The 23,800-nt window shown below is 40.8% G+C and overlaps 1 protein-coding gene across 5 annotated transcripts in view; it reads right to left on the reverse strand.

Annotated features, from left to right (window-relative positions):
• The window catches only part of Cdin1 (CDAN1 interacting nuclease 1), a 277,760-nt gene that overhangs the window by 145,310 nt on the left and 108,650 nt on the right, over positions 1–23,800 (reverse strand). For 4 of the 5 annotated variants that reach the window (XM_038330594.1, XM_038330592.1, XM_038330593.1 and 1 more), the window contains exons 9-10: positions 20,738–20,803; positions 20,064–20,169 (exon numbers count right to left, since the gene is read on the reverse strand). In XM_038330594.1, the coding sequence (XP_038186522.1) occupies positions 20,064–20,169; positions 20,738–20,803 (172 nt within the window). The remainder of the gene's footprint in view (positions 1–20,063; positions 20,170–20,737; positions 20,804–23,800) is intronic. The other variant, XM_038330596.1, reaches the window with a different exon arrangement.

Below are 23,800 nucleotides of genomic sequence, written 5' to 3' on the forward strand. Positions count from 1 at the left end.
AGTATATGTTTTTGCTTTAAAGTATTTTTTTGGTGGACAATCATAAAATAATTTCTGAAATGATAGCTAAATATATTTCGATGTATACAAAGAAAAGAGAAGCCAGATACATACACTCTTTGTGAGAACTATGACCCCCCACCCCAATAAAACACAATGTCTGGTTTCCACCTGCTTTTTTAAATCAGTTTTTGAAATTATAAAGACACAGCATGTAAAAAGTGATGTAGTTCTACTGACGCTATAGAAAGAAAATCATTCTACATAAGCTGGAACAATGCGGGCAAGGGAAGAATATGATTTTACAGTCGTTTAAAATTTAGTTGCCCACATCCTTTGGTGGAAAGCTCAAAGATGCCAAGTGAACTTGACAGTCAGGACTTAGATGACTGCCACAGCTGTGCAGAGGAAGAATGTGGTGCAGGTCAATGCACACATGTAAACAGTGTGTACCTAAACACATCTGGGCAGATACACTTTAGGGCTGGGAAGGCATCAAAGAGCCTACTTAAAAAGTGCAACCAACAAAGACATAGAAACAATGCTGAGCTTGAAAGAAGACTGAAGCTGGCAATATTAGCCAGACAGGGAAAGCCTTGGCTGTTTGGCTACTAGCTCGGTGTTTTAAGCGGTGTTAGTTTTGATGGGAGGTATCAGTCATCAGGCCTAAATAACAACATCCAAAGAGGGGAACTAATGACAGTAAAGTGAGGAGGTGTACAGACATCCTCCTGCAGCCGACTGCCTCTTGCTGATAAATGGCAAATCTTATAAACTAGTGGGCGAGACTTTTCCTAGAATCAACTTTCTGTTCTAGAAACAACGTTTCTAGGATCAGGTCCCATGTAGCCTCCTAATGACATATCTAAGGCCTATCCATGACAAATGAAAAATCTCTTTATCGCACTAATAATATCACTCATCAAGGGAGCTCGGCAGTTACACTTTGACAATTCAAATGTAAATCCTAGGCTGCCTTTGAGTATTCATGACAAAGGCATATTTATCATTTAAAACAAAGGGACATGACTTCTTGGTGTTCATATCAAAGACCAGTGATGGATGAGGCCAAGCTAATCAAAAGACAGGCTAGAAAGAACACAGATGTTTGCTACTTTGATTAAGAAAAGGCTATTCCCCCTTCCCAATGCTGCCCAATGTGGACATTTCAAATTGTTTTAAAGGTATAATTTCAAGCAGACATCTAGTCTTTTAACAGGTACGGCTCTTACAGTAAGAACCCCAGCCCCAGGCACAAATTGCAGAAGCAAAAATTCCCCAAACCAAGAAAAGATCAAAGTGCTGGAGTCAAAGTTCCTTCGATGTGACCCATAGCGACTTCCAGAATTGGTACTATCCTCCTCAATTATTTTCAATCCAGAGCGTGAACAGAAAAAAAAAATAAAGCCTGTTTGCATCTGACATGTTTCTAAACAGCACAGATATGGGCTGTAGTCAGCCAGGACCCACAGAGATGAGGCTTGAGACACTGCCACTGTTTTTGTCCTGACCATGGTGCTGATGACTTGTGTTCCCAGTGCTTCCCACACAGAAAGGGATTTAAGAACAGTTGTTCATATCTAAAACTTTAAATACGATTAATTCTGGAGACTTCTAGCATTTGGTGTCATTTTGGGTGGTGGGGAACAGTATTAACAAGAGGTATTTCAAGCTGGAGCTTTGACAGCACCTTCTCCCATTCCACTGATGAAGAGCCGTCATCAGGACTGCCTAATAGAAATCCAATTTACAAGGCCTGCTCATTGGAGTGCCTTTCAGGACGCCCAGGATTGGTGTCCCTGCAGTTCTGCAAACAAATGCCTGCTCTGCCAGAGCCGTGCTGTCTCCACATGGTGTTCTGGGAAGCCATCGCCGCAAGGTTACCTTGAAGAAATGAGGATGGTGGGAGAGGAAATCCCGCGCGCGATTGATCTATTTCAGGCCAATTTTCCTTACAATTTTGGTGAGCTCAGAGATGTAGACTTGTTGATATGCTTTGATCAGATGTTTGACAAACACTAAACCATGCACCCGCACCCAGGCCACATATAAAAACCACAGAAGGGGAGACAACTATTTGTGTACTGCAAAAATGATTAGGTGGCTTTGTTTTGTTTTTGTTAAAATGAGCTTCCTATAGATATGGCCACTCTTCAGCACCAATGGCATGTATCTGTTTCCTAAATGGAAAATACACAGCACAGTCAATGTGTTACCGGCGTAGGACAAAAATAGCACATTTGTGTTCAGGTGTAATCCATGCTGCACACATGAGCTGTATCTACAGCTTTATCAGGCTCTACTTTTCATTGGCTATAGTAACTCGCGCTTGTCCTACTTACAACAAGCAAAAACGTCTTCTTAAAGAACATGTATGCTTCTCATAAGAGACACAGTAGCTGAATATTTCAGAGGGTTTAACATTCAATATATTAAGAGGTATTTACAGAATAACGAAAACCTCTCACCTTTTGGCCCCATATGAAAAATTTACTAGATGCCTAATATATTTAATATTCAGTAACATGAGAGAATAATTTTTATGCAACTCTGATAGTTAGAAAGATAGATAACTCAATTATTAGATCATCTATCAAAATATTCAGATGTGCAGGAGGCTACTAAAAAGATTGATGATGGAAGAAGTCCACCGATTCTCTAGCCATCGTATGCATGCATTTGGCCAGACAACATTTTTCGCTGCCTTCACAAGCAAGCTTCATTACCCATCACTCCACTGAAAAGAGTTTATTATGAGGCTGCCATCTTGGCAAGACTATTATTTAGATGATAAATGCTGAGGGGAAAAAACTATGTCTACTTTTTTTTCTTTTCTTTTTTTTTTTATAAGCAAAAGATGAGCTTTCCTGACAGATAAAACAAACAGCATCCACATTTCTAATTAAGTTAAATTTGGCAGATACAAATATAGGTCAGTTAAAGCTATGATGTTATCTCTGTCTGAATTTTACCCTTAATTTGTAAAATGTAAATTAACTAATTAGAAGAGAAACAGCATGATTAGTGACAAAATGCTTCTGCTGGGTCTTTGCTTCTTGACATTTATGATCAACTTTAATGAATTATTGCTTTTTAAAATAATTGATAAAAATTTCCCCCCTCACAACAACGAAAAAAAAAAAACTTACTAAAAGTGTATAAAAGCAGGCCAGCCACCTGGATGTGTGACGGTCTTTATGATCGTACTTTCTGAGAAGAGAGACACAGAAGGTCATAATGCTATAAACGGGTTAATTTCTGCCTGTGAATCTATATAATGCTATAAATGGGTTAATTTCTGCCTGTGCACCTATGAGCAAATCTGAAGCAAGAAGGGTAGAGACATTTAATTACTAACAAAATGTAGTTAAAAGATCATTTCTTCTACTAGAAAGCATTCATCTGAAGCTGGACCCCACTATAATTCACTTGGATTTCCCTGAATATTCAAGTGATTCGTGAGAAACAAGATGGGCATTGGACAGACAAAGCTTAGAAAAAAGAAGATTGACCTCTTGAGTCCCAGCAAGAATACTTGGCACTGTTGAGTGTAATTAACCCTCTAGCAGGAGAGAGAAAAGAGATGTTCAATTATTCTTATTCTCTACTATGAGAAATGTATCTACAATGTCAGATATAAAAGTCAGTTGAAAAGCTACATAAAATCCTGAAAGGTAAGGCCGGCTGGGGTGACCCCACAGCCCTGCACAGGTAGAGGAGGATGTGGCTGTCAGTTCTCGCATATCAACTCCCAGGTTTGCTCTGAGCAGGAAGAACCAGAGAAACTGAAGCTGGGGCCTTTCTATCAGGAGGACAGAGGGAGAACATGCCTAGCCGGTGGTGAGCAGGGGTTCCAGGGACATCAAAACATTTGAAATGATGGAGAAAATTAAAGAAAAATGGCTCAATCAAAATAGATAGCTGTCAGGTGCTTCTGTGCAAAACAATGAAATACTTACAGCAGTTTGACACCTCAAACTTTCAGTTCTAATTTTAGTTATCCTCTTAAAATACTTACTTCCCATGGACAAAAACATCTTTTTTTTTTTTTTTTTTTTTTTTTTTTTTTTTTTTTTTTTTTTTGGTTTTTTGAGACAGGGTTTCTCTGTGGCTTTGGAGCCTGTCCTGGAACTAGCTCTGTAGACCAGGCTGGTCTCGAACTCACAGAGATCCACCTGCCTCTGCCTCCCGAGTGCTGGGATTAAAGGCGTGCGCCACCATCGCCCGGCGGACAAAAACATCTTTGTCTCATCTAGCAGACAGTTGACACAGTTGTAGAAAATAATTCTGATACACTGAATACTATTTCTCCCCAATATTATGACAAACAACACAAAATACCCAACACTTTGCAAGGTGCAATCTAAAGGCTTGCAATGGCAGGGGTGGTGGGGGTGGCGGCGGGGGGAGGGGTGATATTTCTGCACTTGTTTCATATTGACCAGCTGTGGAGACAGCAAGCATATCTCAGGGGATAGCTGAGGATTTTTAAGGTTTACAAGGTCATTAATGGTAAATATTGTTCTTCCTGCCTCCATAACACTATGATATTAAAGTAAGAAACAATGTAGGCATCCATCCAATTAGAGCTCCCCCTCACTCTTTTGACGGAGCTTGAGCTTCCAGCTCACTCTTCACCCTTTTAGCATGTGATAGACCTAGAAGGTAATTACTTCAAAAGCTCCCTAGGATCGGCCTGCGTCTACTGATCCTCCACTTCAGAGGCGGCCCCCAAACCTTGGCTTCTACAGCAGAGAGAAAGAAACTATCAAACATATTACAGCACACAGCCCTCGTTTGTTTAGGTTTTAGCTATTAACACTCCATTCGCATTTGTCATTTTGAAAAACTAATTTAATTTTTTTAATTAAAAGCATTAATAGTTCCAGGAGAGGCTTTTAGCTTTATGGTAACCAGGAAAATAAAAGAGCAAGAGAAATTTCCAAAGCGATCACTTACATCCCTTTAAATTCTTGACTATTTCTGCACAGAAAGGAGCATTCTGCGAGTACATGATTTCTGATGGAAGAGAAAGGAAAACGGAAAAGCAGCACATGTCAGGTATCCCAGCCCAACCTGAGTCCCTGGGTGTGGGAGGAAGGTCAGACCCTTTCAGCACTGTGCTGGCATGTCAGAATACATCAACAAACATCTCGCCGCAGGAAGAAGAATGACCTTTCAGTCCTTTATGTTTGGTCTGCGATGGAGCTTTGGATGCAGGGTATGCACGGATGGTTTTCCTAGCTGCTTGACAAATGCAACTCCCAAGGCTGCTTTCAAATGTGATTGCTAAAAGCTGCAGGTTCGTACATTTTGGTATAACTTTCAAATGCACATAACTCACAGTGGGAAGAGAGGGGAGGTTAACTGCCCCAAAGTGTGATTCCATGCAACTAGGCTGAAATGATTTTATAAATGTTCGAATGTAAGGGAGATGGAGGCTGGAGTAAGCAAGTTTAGGGATAATTTTACCTGCTTTGAGAGTTATCAATACTGCCAATCAGTTCCTTAAACTGTACTGCTGATGCCACATTGCACGTATCTCCTTCCTCTCCATATTCACGAAACTAAAAACATTTCTTCCCCCTGTGAAAAATCACAACTGTTCCATTGCAGATTGTCCCTAAGTCGACTTGTCTCTTCCCGTCACTGGGAACACTTCCCACAGAGCAGTTGCCTCAGGACATTTCTAAACAGCTCAACTTAAGTGACTGCTAATGTACATTATTTTCCACTTAGTAATTCTTTAATAACACGATGATTCTCCCTAACAGCTACATTAAAACCCCCAAATTATCTTTTTCTCACTCCCCTCGATACAACATTTTTATTGATACTGTGTTTGACACTGACGACACTTGCCAAATTCTATGAATTCTATTGCTACCGTTCCTTGGTGCTTCTGCAGTCCTTTTCTATTTCCATGGCTGCCATGATAATTTGAGAACTAGCAGATTATTTCAGTGACTTCAACCTTCAGCTTCTTATCTATGTCCACTCTCAGCACTGCTATGAGAAAACCCATTCAAAAGTCAGGACCTGGTCAGACCGCATTTCTAGTACACTGTTTCCCTGAGCTTTCTCTGTGCCTTTGACCCATATACTAATCCTCTTCCTGCTTTGGTACTCTTATACTACACATGGATACAACATGGCCATCTCCATCACAGAGAAGAATGAGGCTTAAAGCAAACTGTACTTGTAAGTACAGAAGCCTGCACTTTGGCATAGCCAGGGCTCACTATTCGCTACGTCTATGATGTATGTACATGTTCTGTTTTCTGGTCATATTGAATTAAGCTTCTTGAAGACATGATTGAACTTTGCTTACTTTTGTATGCTCCAAGATCCACACTATATCATCTCTATGTGGGAACTCAAAAATCTACAAAGGTTAATCACACACCAATGTTGCTAGTACAAATAAAGCTGTTTGCTTGCATCTGTAGCAAGAGGAATTTTTAGTGGTGAATATATTCATTTCCTATTTAATGAAAGGCAATGATAGGACTGATTAAATATTACAGGCTAGCGTGGAGTTCAATATGGTTTACCTAGCAGCCTGTTACCCACCAAGAATGGCCTCAGTTTCCTAACCATGATCAATCCAGAGCGCCCTTAAATTACCACAGCTGGTGCCATCAAGGAAGATCAAGACTGAATCTTATTTACATTAGCTATGAACTTTAGGGATCCTTAAATGATTCTCTTTACTAAATGAAGGGACTTTGCTTTAAATTGAAGCATTTTTTAAAGTTTTATTTTTACTTACGTGTATGAGTGTGTGTGTGCGCGTGCACGCATGTATCTGTGTGTGGGTAACCTCAAGGGCCAAAAGAGGTCGTTGGACCCTGTGGATCTGGAATTACATATGGTTGGGAGCCACCCGGCATGGGTGCTGAGTCCAAACTCAGGTTTTCTGCAAGAACAGCAAGTACTCCTTACTGCTGGGCCTTTTCTTTCGTCCCTGATGAATTTTTAAAATCATTGTCACTTGAATGAGATATTATGTATGGTGTAAGACTAAATTAAAACTGGGGGAGTGGCAATCTCCACAGCTGCCAACAACACACCGGAAGGTAATGGAAAAAAAGGAATTTAAGAAAAGCAAGCAAGGGTTATCAAGCATAGTTCAGAACGTATGTGCAAAAACAATGGAGAACAAAGCCAAGAAACATCTGAGTGCCAGTGACTGGGGCAGGAGAGGGAGTAAAATGGAATGGAATTCATACAAATCTTAAAGAACAGACTGAAGAAATGTAAGGGGGCAAGGACAGCAGACAGATGGCTTGTATTATGGGTATAAGGCATTCAGATATTTAATTTATCTTGAGCGTGGCAAATGGCAAGCCTCTGACTCTAGTTGCTTGTTGACTTGGGAGATCGTATTCTATAAAGTAGAATACATACAGTTCTCTTCTGCGAGAAGAGCACCAGTGAGACATGGGGTGGCCAATGAAGGACTAGAAAAGAAGGGGTGGTTGCATTGATCACCCCAGTTACTACTTAAGAGACAGTTTCCAGAGAGTGGGGATCCCAGTGGCTCCTTAACTGTGAAACTGTAGTGGGGGGACTGGGAAGAACAACCACCCAGAGTTTACAGAGCAGAGGCCCGGGACAGAGCCGGTGAGATGGTGAACTGTGACTGACATTAGAAGAGCAGGTCTCTAGGGGAGGATCAGGTAAGCACTCTCACTTATGGAAAGGACGGCTCCGCTGGTAGATTCAAAGTCTACAGTGTCTACTGTAGGTGCTGGAAGCTGCACAAGGATAGGGGGCTCGGTTGGAAGAAGTAGATCGCCATGGGTGTCTTTGCACGGCAGATCCTAAGGAAGCCCTTCCTGTCCTCTCTCTGCTTCCTGTCAACCATGATGTGAGCTGTTCTCTACAACCCTCTGCCATGATGGACTGAACTGCTGAGCCTCTGAGTCCCTGGAGTGCTTCTGTCAGTTACTCTGTCACTGCGAGAGGTACACACAGTGGATTCCAGACCCGCGAGTAAGCCTGCCTCAGCAGAGCACAGAAGCCTATGTGCACGATGCTTCCTTCTAACCTGCAGCATGGCCGCACATGCCAGCCTTTCCTGTTTTCTGCCCTGGTGCCTCTTTGACACCATTCCTCTTGAACTGTCAGGGCATTACCAAGTAAAGTAAGGGCTACTTGGTCACAAAAACCAAGATACTTCACCAATCAAGCTAACAGTCGAGGTAGGGTGCATAGTTGGCGTGCTCTGGATGAGGGGGGATGGGCCACAGCATGGACAAGATGAAGAGGATGGGGTGAGATTTTACCATGCCACATAAAAGAGCCCACAATTTAAACTTATGAATTGGTTAGTTATCAAATTTTCTATTTCCTACTATAACACCATGGGTCTCGGAAATCAAGTTGAACAAACTCTGGATAAGGGAAGATTACTATACAGAACTTGAAAAATGCTCACAACTAATTGAAACTTATCTGACATTCACAAGACATCACCAACCAAAGGCATAAATAATTTCCTTTTACAATGAATACAGCAAAGAGATAACAGTGGTCTGGACAGTAAAGCCAATTCCATTACATAGAAAAGAATTCAAATTTACTGTCTGACCTCAGTTGAACGAAATCAGATGCTAACAGAGGGCTACAGAACAGTGTTTCAAATATTGGGAAACAAAATAGTTTGTGAACCAAAAGAGAGATCAACAGGCCAGCAGGGTGGTGGATGCTTACAATTCTAGTCCTTATTAGATATATTGGCAGGAGGATCGACTGAGAGCTGTAGGCTAGCCTGAACTATGTACATAGTGAGTTCTAGGGGATCCTGACTATATAATAAGATACTGCCTCGATAAGCCAAACCAAAACAACAGATATGCAAGAAAAGTAGAAAATACATGGATTTGAATGACAGCGTATAAGGACTGCAGAAAGAGGGCACAGCTGTGATTGGCGGGGACTCAGGAGTACCCAAATGCCACCCTAAGGAAACCTCAGTCTATCAACTTCTCCTCTATCCCAGAAAACTCAGGAAGGAGAAAATGAAGTTGAAATTTAGGAAAATAAAGGAAATGACTAAAATCCAATAAAAGAGAAAGAAATTATGTAAACATTACATAAACAAATATTCTTTTTTTTTTTTTGAAGAGAACAAAAATCAAGAAACTTTTAGGCAGATTGACCTGGAAAAGAAGATATATAAATCTCAATAGCAGGAGCAACAAAGGTGAAATAACAAAAGTCAATAAGTATTAAAATAATAAGGGAGTGTTTTAAGCAAGTTTACTCTGGTATATTCTACCACTTAGATAAAAGGACAAATTCTCTGAAAGACAAAGTTCTAAGCTCACAAAATTAATATAAATATATAAGAGAATTCCTATGTCTACTGCACTGAATTCATAGTTATAAAACTTTTCAGCAACAGAACAACAATACACCTCAGGTCCAGATGGCTGGGCAACTATCTCTGAAGCTTCACAATACTGACAACAGAAAAAGGTTTCCTGAAAACTGAAGAAGAGGAACTCATATTCACACCATAAGACCCACAACCCTTTAAATATCAAAATTGGACAAAGAATTGAAACAGAAAAGTAAACCATGGGTCTCTAGTATCCATGAATACTACTGCAAAATTAACAAACTTTATAAAATAAAACACAGTTATATGAAAAGTTATTGCTTGCTGAATAAATGTACTGGCAATTCAGCCACAGGAAGACACCTTGAAATAATTCTGTTGTGTTTTTTTTAAAAAGTCAAACAAAAGAATAATAGCTTCATTAATAGGAAATACCAGAAAATTCAAATGTAAAAAAGTATAAAAGCAAGTAAAGTAAAACAAAGCCAAAAATAAGTAAGTACCTACCTAACTAAATAAATAAAGAAAAAAAAAGAAAAGGAAAGAAGAATAATCGAAACAAAACAAAAAGAAAGATGTTACAAAACCCAGATGTCTGTTGGTTACAATGGTAAGAAAGGCAAGAAGCGGGGCCTGGCCAGGGATCTTTGAAAGGGACATCCAGAAAAAGGACCGTTAACTCTAAAGGGTACTAGTCAAACTCATCATCTACCATGTGATACTTTTCTGAGTATATATACATGTCAAACTTATCCAACTATATATTTCAAATACAGGTACTTTATACAATTATACCCGAAAAAAGCTCTCTTAAAAGTACTTATTAAAATAGCCTTTTTATTTGGAGCAAACTAATAAGAATAAAATAGACACACTACTTAAACATTTAAAAATATATACTTCCTAACAAATAGTCTCCAGAATTTAAGCTGATCATTGCAATTAATGTTTGGATCATAGTGAAATCAACTCCTTAGTTCTGTGGCTTTGAACTCCCAACAACTTAGGGGTTACTGTATTCTGGATGTGTGGGCACAATGACAGGCTTTATACCGACTATACAGATTCATTCTGAGTACAGCACAAGGCTCTTGAGAAAGACAGTCTACCCAGCTCACTCTGTCCATCCACACAGAGGCGAGTCCTCAGGCTTCATGTGTTGGAGAGATTTTTAGCTTCAGCTTAGTGTACTCTTTAATCCATAAAGTACCAAGACTTACATGAAGTTTCATGGTGGAACAAAAAGGCATAGTTATAGAATTGATAGGAAGACTGTAGTGATATTTTGGCTGTGTTTTAACAAATAAAACTTGCCTGAAGATCAAAGAAGCAGAGCAACCAGCCATTAGAGAGACCTTTTACATCTACCAATGCTCAGACCAAAGGGGCAATCCTGACCTCAGATTATACTCAGTTTGTGTCCTCTCTGAATCCTCAGAATGCATCTCAAGACTACACTGAGATCTTGACTCCTCCAGTCTTGTATTTCTCTCTCCGTCCAGCCATATCCCTCCATCTACTTGGTGCTGGAATTAAAGGCATGGGACTCCCATGTACTGGGATTAAAGGTGTGAGCCAACACCCCCTGGCTCTGTTTCTGTTTGAGACTAGATCAATCTGGTATAGCCCAAGGTGGCCTTGAACTCATACTGATCCATCTGCCTCTGTCTACTGAGTCTTGGGGTTAAAGGTGTATGCCACCACTCTCTGGCCTCTAGCTCTGTACTGTGATCTTCAGGCAAGCTTTATTTGTTAAAACACAGACTAAATATTACTACAGAAGACCAGGGTTTAGGTGTTGTCTCTGGAATTAACTATACTAAGCCTCACTTGTCAACCACTTAAGAACAAAGCTGGCATGCCTGTGGAATAACACATTTGCTGCTTGGAACCAGTGTGTCCTAATAGATCAGATTCCTACCCCCACTTAAAGATCCACTTGGTGGGCTCAGTGGCGAAGAACACTTGCTGCTCTTGCAGAGATCTTTTGGTTCCCCTAGTACTATGGTTGGGCAGCTCACATCTGAACCTATGGGTACTGTACTCACATTCACATACTCATATATAGATACATAATTAAAAAAGAAAATCTAGGCCAGGTCAGTACTTCAATGCAGACTAGCAATAATATCTAAGGTTTTCAAAATAAAATAAATTTCCAGGGCCCAGATGTCAGGATAATCTATTTGTATGCTGTGTGAAGGTGTGGCTCTGTCATTCCTCACTTGCCTAAGGCACTTTTTGATTGGTTTAATAAAGAGCTGAACAGCCAATAGGTAGACAGAAGAGGATAGGTGGGACTTCTGGGGAGAGATGAGAACTCTGGGACAGAATCTGACGTGCAGGAAATTTTCTAGCCAGATGTATATTGTAAATCCAGGAAGTCGGCTTTACAATACTGAGGAGAGGTAACGTGCCATGTGGCAGAACATAGATTAATATAAACGGGTTAATTTAAGCTTTCAAAGCTAGGTGAGAACAAGGTTAAGCTAAGACCAAGCTTTCCTAATAATAATAAAAAAGTCTCCATGTCATTATTTGGGAGCTGGTGGTCCAAAGAAAGAGTGTCTACACCCAGACCTTACCATCGCAATGAAAACATTCTCCAAGAATAAAGTGTGTATCCATGTGGACAAAATGCTTTCTTTACACATGATAGGAATACAAGGTAAAGTTTACATTCGTTTCAGCCTGATCTTCATGCTTCTAGAATTTACTACAGAAAGGGTCTTTGCATGGAGAGGTGCTAGGCTGCTGGATCTAATGCCACTGCAGCTGTCACTTTCTATCAGCAGACCGTCACCCTTCTCTCACCTGTCTGTGTGGGTAGATCAGAATGACATGCTTGCTTCCTCTGATGGCCACTCAATCCTCTTTGTTGATCTGGCTGGACATAACATTTCTGAACCCTGCATGACACAGATGAACTCCACTCCATGGGGTCAGCAGGTAGAGCTATCGTTTCAACAGTGCATTCTTCCCTGGACTGGTGGAGCCGCTCTACACCTCTCCCTCAGAATGCTCTTCAGCATGCTTCAAGGTGGCAGTCAGACACATAGGCACCCAGGTAAAGAAACTGTGAAGCCATGGACATTTCCCAGCAGACTTGTTTTTTTTTTCCTTTTAATCTTTTGTGTAAACTCTTCCTAGACTTGCAACAACCACGTCTTTGTTGCAAACCCCACCTGAAATACCTAAGACTCCATCTCTACTTCTTTGCTCAGCTCTGTTTTAAGTCCTCACTGCAAACCCTGAAGGATGGTGCTGTGCAAACTCCTTGCTGGGGAAAGCCTTGTGGTTTACATTCCAGGTGCAGATGAAATGGTTTGACTATTCTGAGAAAACATTCTCATGAAGGTACTAAGTACACAGAAAACACTTTCCTCATCGTTATCAAATATTTTGAGGTTGCTCTAGCTAATAACAGTGTCCAGTGTTTGTCGAACAATGGGACGTCAATATCTCACAAGCAACTCCTCTATGAGAGATGGAAAGGCAAATTATTATATTTTACCTTCACAGAAGTCCTCTCCAGCGCATTGGCTAATTATTAGTCAATCTGTCTCTTGGTGCTGATGACTGCTTGTTAGTGTACCGCAGCAGCGCCTTCTGAGGCTGCCGTAATTGAAGGTTTGCACGAGCTTCTATTGCTGAGGCACAAACTCTGACTTACGACAGATGTGATCAGCCTTGCTTTTAACAAGACTGAAATAACTGGAAATCTGTGATTTGACTAATTGCGGGCTTCCTGAAAGTATCTTAATACAAGAAAAACTTGGGCCACCCTCTGAAACATACCTTCTTGAATTCTCGTTGCCTGGCGGCCTTGTTTCAAAAGCCTCCTCTCAGGCTATCTCTGACCAGAGAAAGCAATCAACCAAACCATTGAACAAATAACTGATCTGTAAAAAGCCCTGAGAGGGAAGAAATGAACTCAAATCAATTTCTGTGGCAGAAGGTATTAGCTTAGCATTGCCTGTATGAGAGTAGACTCTCTGGAGCCAAACGTTCAAAACTCTGATAGATGTCACCTAGCTCTTACTCTAGAAGCACAACAATGTGATTAAGGTCCTGTTTCCTCTGGTGCTCATCTCCACAGACCTCAATGCCAGAACACAAAAGAGCTTTGGAAGATGTCCACCTTGCTTCCTTTGATACTGTCCCTCAGACCCAGTCGAGACGAGTCCTTGCCAGGAACATAAACTGAGCAGATGCTCTGGTCCCATTCTGTCCACATCCAGTTCACACAGTGAGGATTCTACAGGGCCAAAGGAACCTGACCTCTGTCTCCCAACCTGTTTTAGGTGGTACTCTTCACTACAAGGGTATTGAAATGTGTTAATTAGGGAGCTAAAATACCCCCCTCGGGGTTAACCATTGGAGTGCACACCTCTGCCTCAGGGTGAGGGTTTGCAGGAATGTGCAGGAGGCATGGCTGTGCAGGTTGGGTTATGACTGACACCTTTCAGGTGAAGTGAAAAGAGGGATAAAGCAGGGTAGTGAGGTCCCTGTACTTGCACTGCTACAAACAGTCTCGGACTAAGGGGTATGAGGATTCTTAACACTTGCAAATTTCATGCACAGTAGAATATTTTATTTCAGGTCTGTTGACTTGATGGATAACTGAAATGTTGGACATGCTGGAAACAGGCTTCCATTCATCTCCTTCCCTTGATCCCACTTGTTTTTTCCATTAAAGAAAGCACTAATTGTCCTCTACTCGGTTTCCAAGGCATTCCAGGGCAAACTACAAACCAGAGAAGTCCTTTTCTAATGGAAAGCTGGGTGAGGAGGACCATAACTGAAATCCCAGAACTCAAGGGGCTGAGACAGGAGGATTACCAGGAGCTCAAGGCAAGCCTGAACTACAGAGTAAGATCCCATTTCATCAAAGCAAAACAAGCAACTATAAATATTTATCTGAAAAACTTTACAAAATGCATTTACCACGTGGTTACCTTTCATTGCCTGCTTTAAAAATCATATAAAACAGTTATGATACATCTCTAAAATAGGGTTATAAAAGTTTGTTCATCTATAAAGTACATAAAAATGTTTTAGAAAATTGAGATATTTTCTACTGTCCTGAGGATGGCATTCTCAAGAAAAAAATTGAACCAATTATGGTTTAATGTCACTATGTCTCATATAATCCTTAACAGTTGATTTAAATTATTGTTGCCTATTAAGTATGAGTATATCCATCACACAGTCTTGCAATGAATAACTATTCACTGATCACCTACTGTGTGACAGGCATTCTGCCAATCTCTGAGCATTTAAAGATAGATAAAACAACTAGATGGCATTAACTCGAAGAGGGTGACAAGCAAACACCAATTATAATGCTTGATAACTGCTATGGAATCATCAGCAGGATGTAGGAATGTATCCTTCCAAAGGCACCAAGCTTTCCTTAGCAGACATCAGCCAAGCTGAACGTTAAAGGTACCTAAGGAGTTTATCTGTCAAAGAAGGCGATTCACACTGTGTAGTGTGACTACCTTTAAATTCCACCAGACAGTGACACACAGGACAAAGACAGGGGAGAATTAATATCTGTTGACTGCCAGCAAGTATGGAAGCGCTTCTCAGGTATGAAATAACTGACAGCAACAGGGTGAGACAGGCATTAATTCCATTCTCTCGAGGAGGAAACACGGGGCTCTGGAGGACAGGCAGCTGTTTGCAGGCATGAGACTCAAGTACAAGACTCCTTCCATACCTTCAAGAATGACTACCCTGAAAGATCAAGTCCAAGCATACAGAACCTCATCATTCCAGCTGATCAGCTTAGATGGTCTCTGCAAAGCTCACCCAACAGCATACAGAAGGGAATCCCACAGCAGTGCACCTTTAAAACTGATGCTCCTGGGGACAGTGTGCCTGAAGACATCAAGAACAGCAGAAAGCCTGACCCTGTGTGTGACTGCCATGTTCTTAGTCAGCAGCTGTTGGATACTGGTCACCACAGCATGAAGATCTCTCTTGGCCAAGTTCTTCATTCTCCTACTCCTCTGTTGGGCAGCGGGTTAGAATCAAGCATAGAATCTGGCCTTCAACTACAAAACTACTTTCCTCCTCTAACTTTAATTTAAACATGAAAGTCAACTTAATAACGCAGGCCTAATTGTTAAAGAACTCACTTCAGAGCTACAGGAAGAGGAGGGGGAGAAGGCTTCTGAGTCTTGGTTTTATAAAGAAATCTTTTCTGGTGGAACTCGATAGTTTGTGGTTGCATTATGGACCAAATGCTGCTTCTATTTGACTAGAAAGAGGCAGAAGGGAGCGTTTTGAGGAATCAGTCAAGGCTCATACCAAAACGGGGTTAGGAAAGCAATAAATGTTTTTCAGACAGTAGATGCTATTTTGAAAAAGTGACTGCATTGCAGAACTTAAAAGGTAAATTAGGGCAAATTAAGACAGATTTCTAAAGTTTGGTATCAAAGCAATGAGAGAAGACATTTCAAAATAACAGTATAAAATGGAATGTGTTCTTGAAAAGTTTTATACAGCAGTTTTTCAGTACTTTGCATTCATTCATTCATTCATTCATTCACTCACTCACTCATTCCTGTAGGGCTAGAGCCCTGTGAGAGGCAAGACTGACTGTGGACTTTACATCTTAGATCAGGTAGTCAGGAATGTCCTTTCAGGGATGGGAAATCAGCTGAGTTCTGAATGTCACATGAAGAAAAGTGGAGACCCAAGTAAAGAAGCTTCCAGCCAAAAGGATGAAGTAGGTTTTGAAGTACAAACAAGGTTCAAGGACAACCAAGAGAAAGGTGTGATAGGAATCCATAAAATAAAACGGGCTATTAAGGGATTAGGCTATTATCTGTATTAGGTGTGTGTATCTACTATTGGCTGGGTGGGGGGCAGATCATGCAGAGGGCCCTGGATACCAGGGTAGAACATGAACTTTAAATGTGACAGCAAGGCTCTTAAATGTTTTGAACAGGGAAAAATACAACATGACATTTTCCAAGACTGGGATATGAAAAGCTGACCACAGGGCTGTAAGACTGGACTTGGGAAAATCAGTTTTGAAAACTAGAGACTTGGCCAAGACATGCCAATGGGTGCTTAGGCGAGAGCAGGTGAGATGGTAATAAATACACACTTTGAGACGCAGTGAAAACTGAGCTAATGGATCTGTGATACAACTTAGATTTTTGAACTGAGTGCAAATTGTGGCATCATTAACTGAACTGAGGAAGAATAGAAGAATAACAAGTTTGAGGGAAAAACAATTGTTTAGTTTTATGAATGTTAAATCTAAGACACATAGTAGATACCATAAAGGACAGGCAGAAATTCATCTCATCAGTGTTAGGGCTGGGAGTCAACACTAGCAGAAACCAATATAGAGGTAGCATAAAATACCACATGATCCAATGAAATATCTGAGGGATTACCTAAGCAATGGACATAGACAGAAGAAGAGTGGGCACTAAGTCCTAGGGTTCCTTGACCCAGAGGTCAAGAAGAAGAGCCAGTGAAAAAGACCAAGGAAACTTCTGGCATAGTGGCGAGAAACACAAAAAGAAAAGACATCATGGAAGACAAGAAAATCAAATGTTTCAGTAAAGATGGAATGTGGGGCTGTGGTGGTGCACACCTTTAATCCCTGCACTCAGGAGTCAGAAGCGGGTGGATTTCTGTGAGTTCAAGGCCAGCCTGGTCTACAGAGCTAGTTCCAGGACATCTAGGGCTGTCACACAGAGAAACCCTGTCATGGGGAAAAATAAATAAGAAAAGATGGAGTAAAAGACCAACTTTCAAACCTGTTGAAGGCTAAATAAGAACACTGTATTAAGAAAAAAAATTCTTATGAAAATGTCAGTCAGCATAATTCAGCTATTACTGGTGTGGGAAAATGAGCTTGTAAAAATTGTCTTAAAATATGAATTGAACGTTTTTACATGAAAATCTAATCATTACCCTGAAATGTATGACAATTAGATTCACATGAATTTTCTTGTTAACTAGAGACCCCCCCTTACACAAACACACACACACACACACACACACACACACACCAGTTTAGTCCAAATGCTAACCTCTGAAAGAATTTCAACTACCCTTGAAAGAATTTCTTCTACTGCTGAGAAATTTATCACCTGTTCTATGTGCCATGTTCACAAAATATTAGGATTCCAAACATTCACAGAGGGCTAACATTGCCTTGGGTCAAACTCTGGGCCACTGGTAAATCTATTCCGATTACTACATTACTACAATGCACCATTTGTATTGAAGGAAATGCCCCAGTGCTCCACTGCACACTTTGGCACTATTTGCGTTTCTTTAGTTACTTGCAGACATTTGGTAATATTAGTGACTATCTGTACGGTTTGTCTTCCCCGAATGATCTGGAACATTTAAAACCAAGGCTAACTTTCCCTATTATGCAACATGCTCCATATAAATTAGGCCTACTTTGCCAGTGTACATCCAAAGAATATGTTCAGGTATGTAAAACAATAATACCCTATGTACAATAATAGATAAAAATAATAAAAGCAACATAATAATACAAAACAAACAAACAAAAGGAGCCTGGCATGAGGTGTGTGTCATAAACCCTAGCATTCTGGAGGCAGAGGCAGGTGGATCTCTGGGAGTTTGAAGCCTACCTGGTGAGTTCTGGGCAGTAAAGGTTACATAGTGATAACCTGTGTCAAACAAAACAAAATAAAACAAACACAGAACAAAGCCCAACCTAACTGGACAGAAACTGTATTAAATTCTTGACCACCCATGCTTCCTTCAGCCATGTCGGTAATCCATAGGGTTCCCCTGGAGGCGACTAGACTATTTGATGTGTCTCTCTCTGACTGGTGTGAGCTGCGTAGGAGGCACTCAACAGTTGCTCTCTTTTAGAATGAAGATATGAGTTTAGCATTTTAAATTGAGCCTTCTTATTTGAAATTGAACTTCCATTTGTTCTTCAGAAAAGATGTATCCAGTACCGAAGAGGGGAACTCAGTCTCAATGCACAGTAATTCACATGATCAATTCTTTTTAATTCTTTAGTAACCTGAACTTAGGCGATTTGATTTTCTTGTCATTGCTTTCCCTATACTATCAAAAATGATGCTTTCTTTACTATTTCAAACTCATCAGAAAATCGCTAAGAATCTAAAATTCAATTTGCCACATTACTGCTAATTTGAATAATGGCTGAATAAAACACAGGAAACGCTGAAGCAGCATTGATTTCTAAAACATTTTGCACTTTCCTCCTCCATCCCTGTAAAGCAAAGCTTGGATGCTACGCACAATTACACAAGAAAATCAAGAAGGCCATTACATTCAGCATTTTGTCATGATCACTGTTACCATGGCGAAGAGGAGGCGTAGTTTAGCACAGCTGCCACGGGCGAGATCTGCTGGCCTTTTGTAAAGCTGAGTAACAATATAATGCCAAATCCGATAGCCTCCCACCCAGACCCACACTGCTGCCTGCAGATGCTACCATCTCCTTCCTTGCTCATCTAAACATGTGTCATCTTATCACTGTGTCCTTACTGTTGGCCAACAACAGAAGCACAGGCAATCTGGAAAGGTTGACCCACCTCTTGTGTTCATGAAGGAAAACAACCATAAAACGCCATGGAGTCGGCAGCTGCACTGCAGATGATACTGACTTAATTCAGAAACGGAACGGATGGGAAAGCGTGATGGGCGCGGGCCTGTGGGAACCAGCAGAATAGCACACCACTGCTTCCTTCCTTCCAGTTCAGTTCACTCATCTATAAAATGGGGATAAAGTGACTCCCTGGCTGGGAAGGTGGCTCAGTGGAAAAGTATTGCTGCACAAGTGTGAGGACTGGAATTCGATCCCCAGCACCTAGGTCAAAGCCAGGCAGGCATGATTGTTGCTTGGATTTCAGCAGTGGGGGGAGGAGGGCGGGTGGTAGAGATGAGATTCCCCAGGACAAGCTGGAATCAGTGACTCTAGTCTAAGTGAGAAAACTTGCCTCAATAAATAAAGTGTTGAGTTATTCTGGAAGATCATCCAGTGTCAACATATGTATATATTCCTGCATATATTCACACGAACCTGTATACTATAGATAGACATGCCTACACATAAGCGCGCACACACACACACACACACGTGTAACCTCTTTGTAAGGACTAACTGAAATAACTTTCAGGTCCAGGCCCACAGCAGGTAGTTGATACATCTGTTTCCACCCACACCCCTTAATTGTGAAGATTGCAGTCTCATCAAGATGGTTATAGAAATTGGTAGGTAAACTCTTTGCTACTGTTGCAATGTAAATTATTTCCATTTTTCATATGGTTTGGATACTGTCTTTAGAGACAGAGAATAAATTAACTTTTATAGTCTAAAAGGAAGCATAAATTCCCCATGAAAAGGATAACAATCCAGTGTCTATACCGTATTGTGCACCACAGCTTGTCATCCGGATCTGAGGTGACACTAATGCAGTCACCGTAAAGCAGGAAATAGACTATACCAGTTTTGACCTTAAGCACAGATTTTTAAGTTTTAAAAAATGAAGCAACATTATGAAAGCAGAGAAGTTTAAATTATCTGAAATGAATACATTAATCAGAGCCTATATTTACTAGGGAAAAAAAGGCTCCTAGCATTTTTACCAGCTAAACAAAATATTTTTTTCTAATGAGACTTCAGCTGAGTATCGTTTATCTTAAGAGAAAAATAATGGGACCTTACCTATTCCAGTAGCTCCAGAACTGGCCATGCAGGTAGGCGTGGTGGCTACATTCATCACCAAATGAGGCTTTGCTTTCAATCCAGTGAATTATGTGCCCTTCCACAGCTAAGGGACAAAGCATTACTAATACACGACGAAGGAAAGGGAAGATTGAAAATCCGCAGCCATGCACTGGCCTCTCTATGCTGTACATTAACGAGCAGGGGTTTAGCCACGTGTGTGAGCTCACAGCAAGGCACACTGGTGCCACAAGGTCATCCTGTCATCCTCGTCACCCCCACCCGTTCCTCACAACTCCCTTTCTTAGTACTCAGGATGCTGTTCTGCAGCTCAACAAGCGATGTGTCCAGGAGACCAAAGTGGGCCTGGCGGTCTGGCAAAACTGTGTTTTAAAAACTCAAATTTCAGAGAAATGAATTGAAAATGGTATCTCAAAAAATGCCTTTAGGAGGCATGCTTCCTAAAGTACTTCCTCCAGTACTTGGAGAAGTGCTGAGGCACAGGCTGCTTCTGAACCGCCTATGATATAATTTAAGATAATCTTTGCCAACAGTTTTACCCATTTCAACATGGTGTTATAAAGATAAGTTACTCTAAAAACATCTGCTAATAGTAACACGTGGGAAAAAAATCCCCCTCTGTACACAAATGCGTATCAAGCTCAATGACTTACCAACTGGCACCTGTAAAATGAAGTCTGGTGTTTTGTCATAGCCCTTTGCACGGAGCTGATCTTCATCTGCGGGAAGAACAAACACCATCATTTATTGCGGCAGTCCATTAAAAAGACAGCAATATAATTGCTTTTCTTTCTTAAATATGTGTAAAAATTACTAATGCAGCCATACGTGTCTTTCTTACGCGTGCAATGCCGTGTCAGAATAAATGAATTTCTTCCCAAACCTGAATTAGAGATACAAGAATGCTTCTTTGTCCTTTTTGCATTTTTATGTCTTTATTATAAACATCATTAATCCAAGTTGTCAGGAGCTACCTTTTTTTTTTGGTAATTGAAAATTCTCAAAATAAATATACTTACTGAAGGGAACGAAAGGGATCCGCTGGTGTCAGCAGTCAACAGTGACAGTTTACAGTAAGGCAGAAGCACACTGGCCTTCGCAATCAGGAAATAAATGCTTTCTTAAAACAATCAAGAAACTCTAGTTTCAATTAATAAAACTATTGCCATACATGAGGAGAAAGAAAGGCGAGATCAGCACAATTAGTTATCTTGCTTAATTCCATGGGTATACAACTGTTTTTTGCAGTTCGGAGTTTGACAGTCTGCAGTATACACTTCTAAAGAGCGAACAGGCTTGAAGATATTTTCCCTGTCTTTTCAATTTCTTCTGTAAATATCAAGGATCACCATTTGGAACAGAAGAAAGCAGGGAAATAGGAACTCAAAGTTGGAAAAACTAGCAAAGTGCTTGATTTAAATAACACAAGAAGCCTCCCAGTATTTTCTAAATGCTGTCCTTGACTTCTAATGGCATTACAATGTGATCTCTGAAACGGGGAGTTCTCCATTAGATTTTGGAGTGACCTGGTCATTCAATTCCAAGCATGGTTTTCTGTCTTCACCCAACCTCAACTAATGGCTCAACCAAGTAACAAGGAAGGCCGAGTGGTCTCTTAACACCTACTGGGCTGTTGACATTGTCATGCATCCCATTGGCCTTCCTGCATCAACTTTGATTAAAATTAATGGCCCATTCCCAGTGTTGGGTAGCTTATTTCCAATCTATTTGTCAGCCCAAGACAGTGGCTTCATGGCCAGTGTTGAGAAGCTCTGTTTCAGAGCATTCTTGTGTACATCCTGAAAGGTCAGCATTTTAAACATAAATAAGCTTTAATGAGAAGACACACATTAAAGTCGATATCTAAGTGGAATGCAGTTAGAAGTTGGTATTTTTAATCAGATTGTGGATGCTTGATGCTAGGATTCAGAACATCTTCCCTCGGGAATACAACAAAATAAAAGAAAATTTCAAGCTGTTGAAATAATGGAATACAAATCAAACTAACTTTAATTTTAAATGAAAAAAATTCTGAAATTGGGCCTCAGAAATAAACCAGGAAAGTCTCTACCCTGTAGCTTTACTCTAACCATGAAAAACTAACTAGAAAAGTTATTCAACCGTAGTGTTTTGAGCGATGTGTTAGATAAGCAATAAATGGCTTGAAATGCTTGCTGACATTAAAAAGATATATAATATTTTATTAAAATTATCCTAGCTTCTTCAGCTGTTGTAGATGTTAAAATTTGTTTCACAAAGAAAAATAATTATGTTTCTGACAGCAGCTCAAAACAAAACTTCAAAGGTCACCAAGCAATCTACAAGTGTAGTCAAACACTTGACAGGCTGACCCTCACAGCTCTCACTGCACCACGTCACCAGAGCAACTGCAACGGCATGGCTTCTCTAATTCACCAGAGCAACTGCAACGGAATGGCTTCTCTAATTCACCAGAGCAACTGCAACGGAATGGCTTCTCTGATGCGAAAACCTTAATCCCAGTCCCCAAACCCCATCCTACTAGTGAGGCTAGGGAAGTACCTATCTTTTTGTGTGTGTGTGGAGAATTCCAAAGTACCAGGAGATGAAGACTCAGTCAGTCTGTCTTCCCCTCGCCTCTCCTCCTTCCATGTTTTCAGTATCGACTAAGATGATCCATCCTATAGTAACTGAGCCCAGCACAGCATTTCCATGTCTGAGTCTTTACCACTGTTTCCTCTAATAAGAGGTTATTCAAAACATCTGAAATGCCCTTTCTTTTACTTACTAAACTCTCCCTGCCATCCATCACACCTCCATATTATACCCCACTCCCACGTACTGGTTTCCCATCTTGTTCATATTTCCTTAGGGAAGGAGGGAACAACTTGCCACAGTTCAGAGGAAAGAATAATGCAAGTGTAGGCAGAAGCAATTGTGAACAGGCTGTGCAATATGTTGGGCCTCATGGAAGTTTCTGTCAATCATCTCTCCACTCGGTACTTTGAAGGCCAGCCTCTCTGTCTGGCCCAGCTTCCTTATCTTTCATACTATGTTTCTTTCTTGGTCGTTGGGTTCCAAATGTGCTCCTAACATTAGAACACTCACTAAACCTCTGGTTTGTACATCCTGTTTTCAGCTCAGGGGTCTGAAGCTATGAGTGTGCTATAGCCTTAGTTCTTCCTAGCCATTCTGTGTTGGCTCCTTTGCAGTGATGGTGCCAACAGGCTTGCACCTACCAGTGGGGCTGCTCTGAGGCCTGAACTCTCTGCTGTCCCTCTCACCACCAGCATATTCCCCACACATATTTGAAGCCTAGAAAGGGCAACTGAAGTAAGAGCGCATTTTAAACATATTTTCTAGAAAGCCTGCCTTCCTGCACAGGTGACTTTTTTTTCTCTCAATGTAACTCCCTAGGCATAAACAAAGCACAGACGCAGTGAAATTAGGTCCAAAGTTTGAGGTTTCTTTTGAAATCCCTACTGTGATTACGAATGTCCTTGCCTCATCTCATTGCAGGTATGAAGGACAGAAGTGGCCCCTTCCCTTCATACTCCTCTCTTTCCTCACTAGTGTTTTAGGTGATGCCTTCCTTATCTGGTCTTTAGATTTGGGGAGAACGCCTCCACAAACCCATTCTGTACTGGGGACATGATTACATCTGGCTATTGATCTCTGCAGATTTCCCCTCTACTATAGGTAAGTGTGCAATCTACACTTCCCCCAAGAACCAACAT

The sequence above is a fragment of the Arvicola amphibius genome, chromosome 5, assembly GCF_903992535.2.
Source record: "Arvicola amphibius chromosome 5, mArvAmp1.2, whole genome shotgun sequence".
Classification (NCBI taxonomy): Eukaryota; Metazoa; Chordata; class Mammalia; order Rodentia; family Cricetidae; genus Arvicola; species Arvicola amphibius.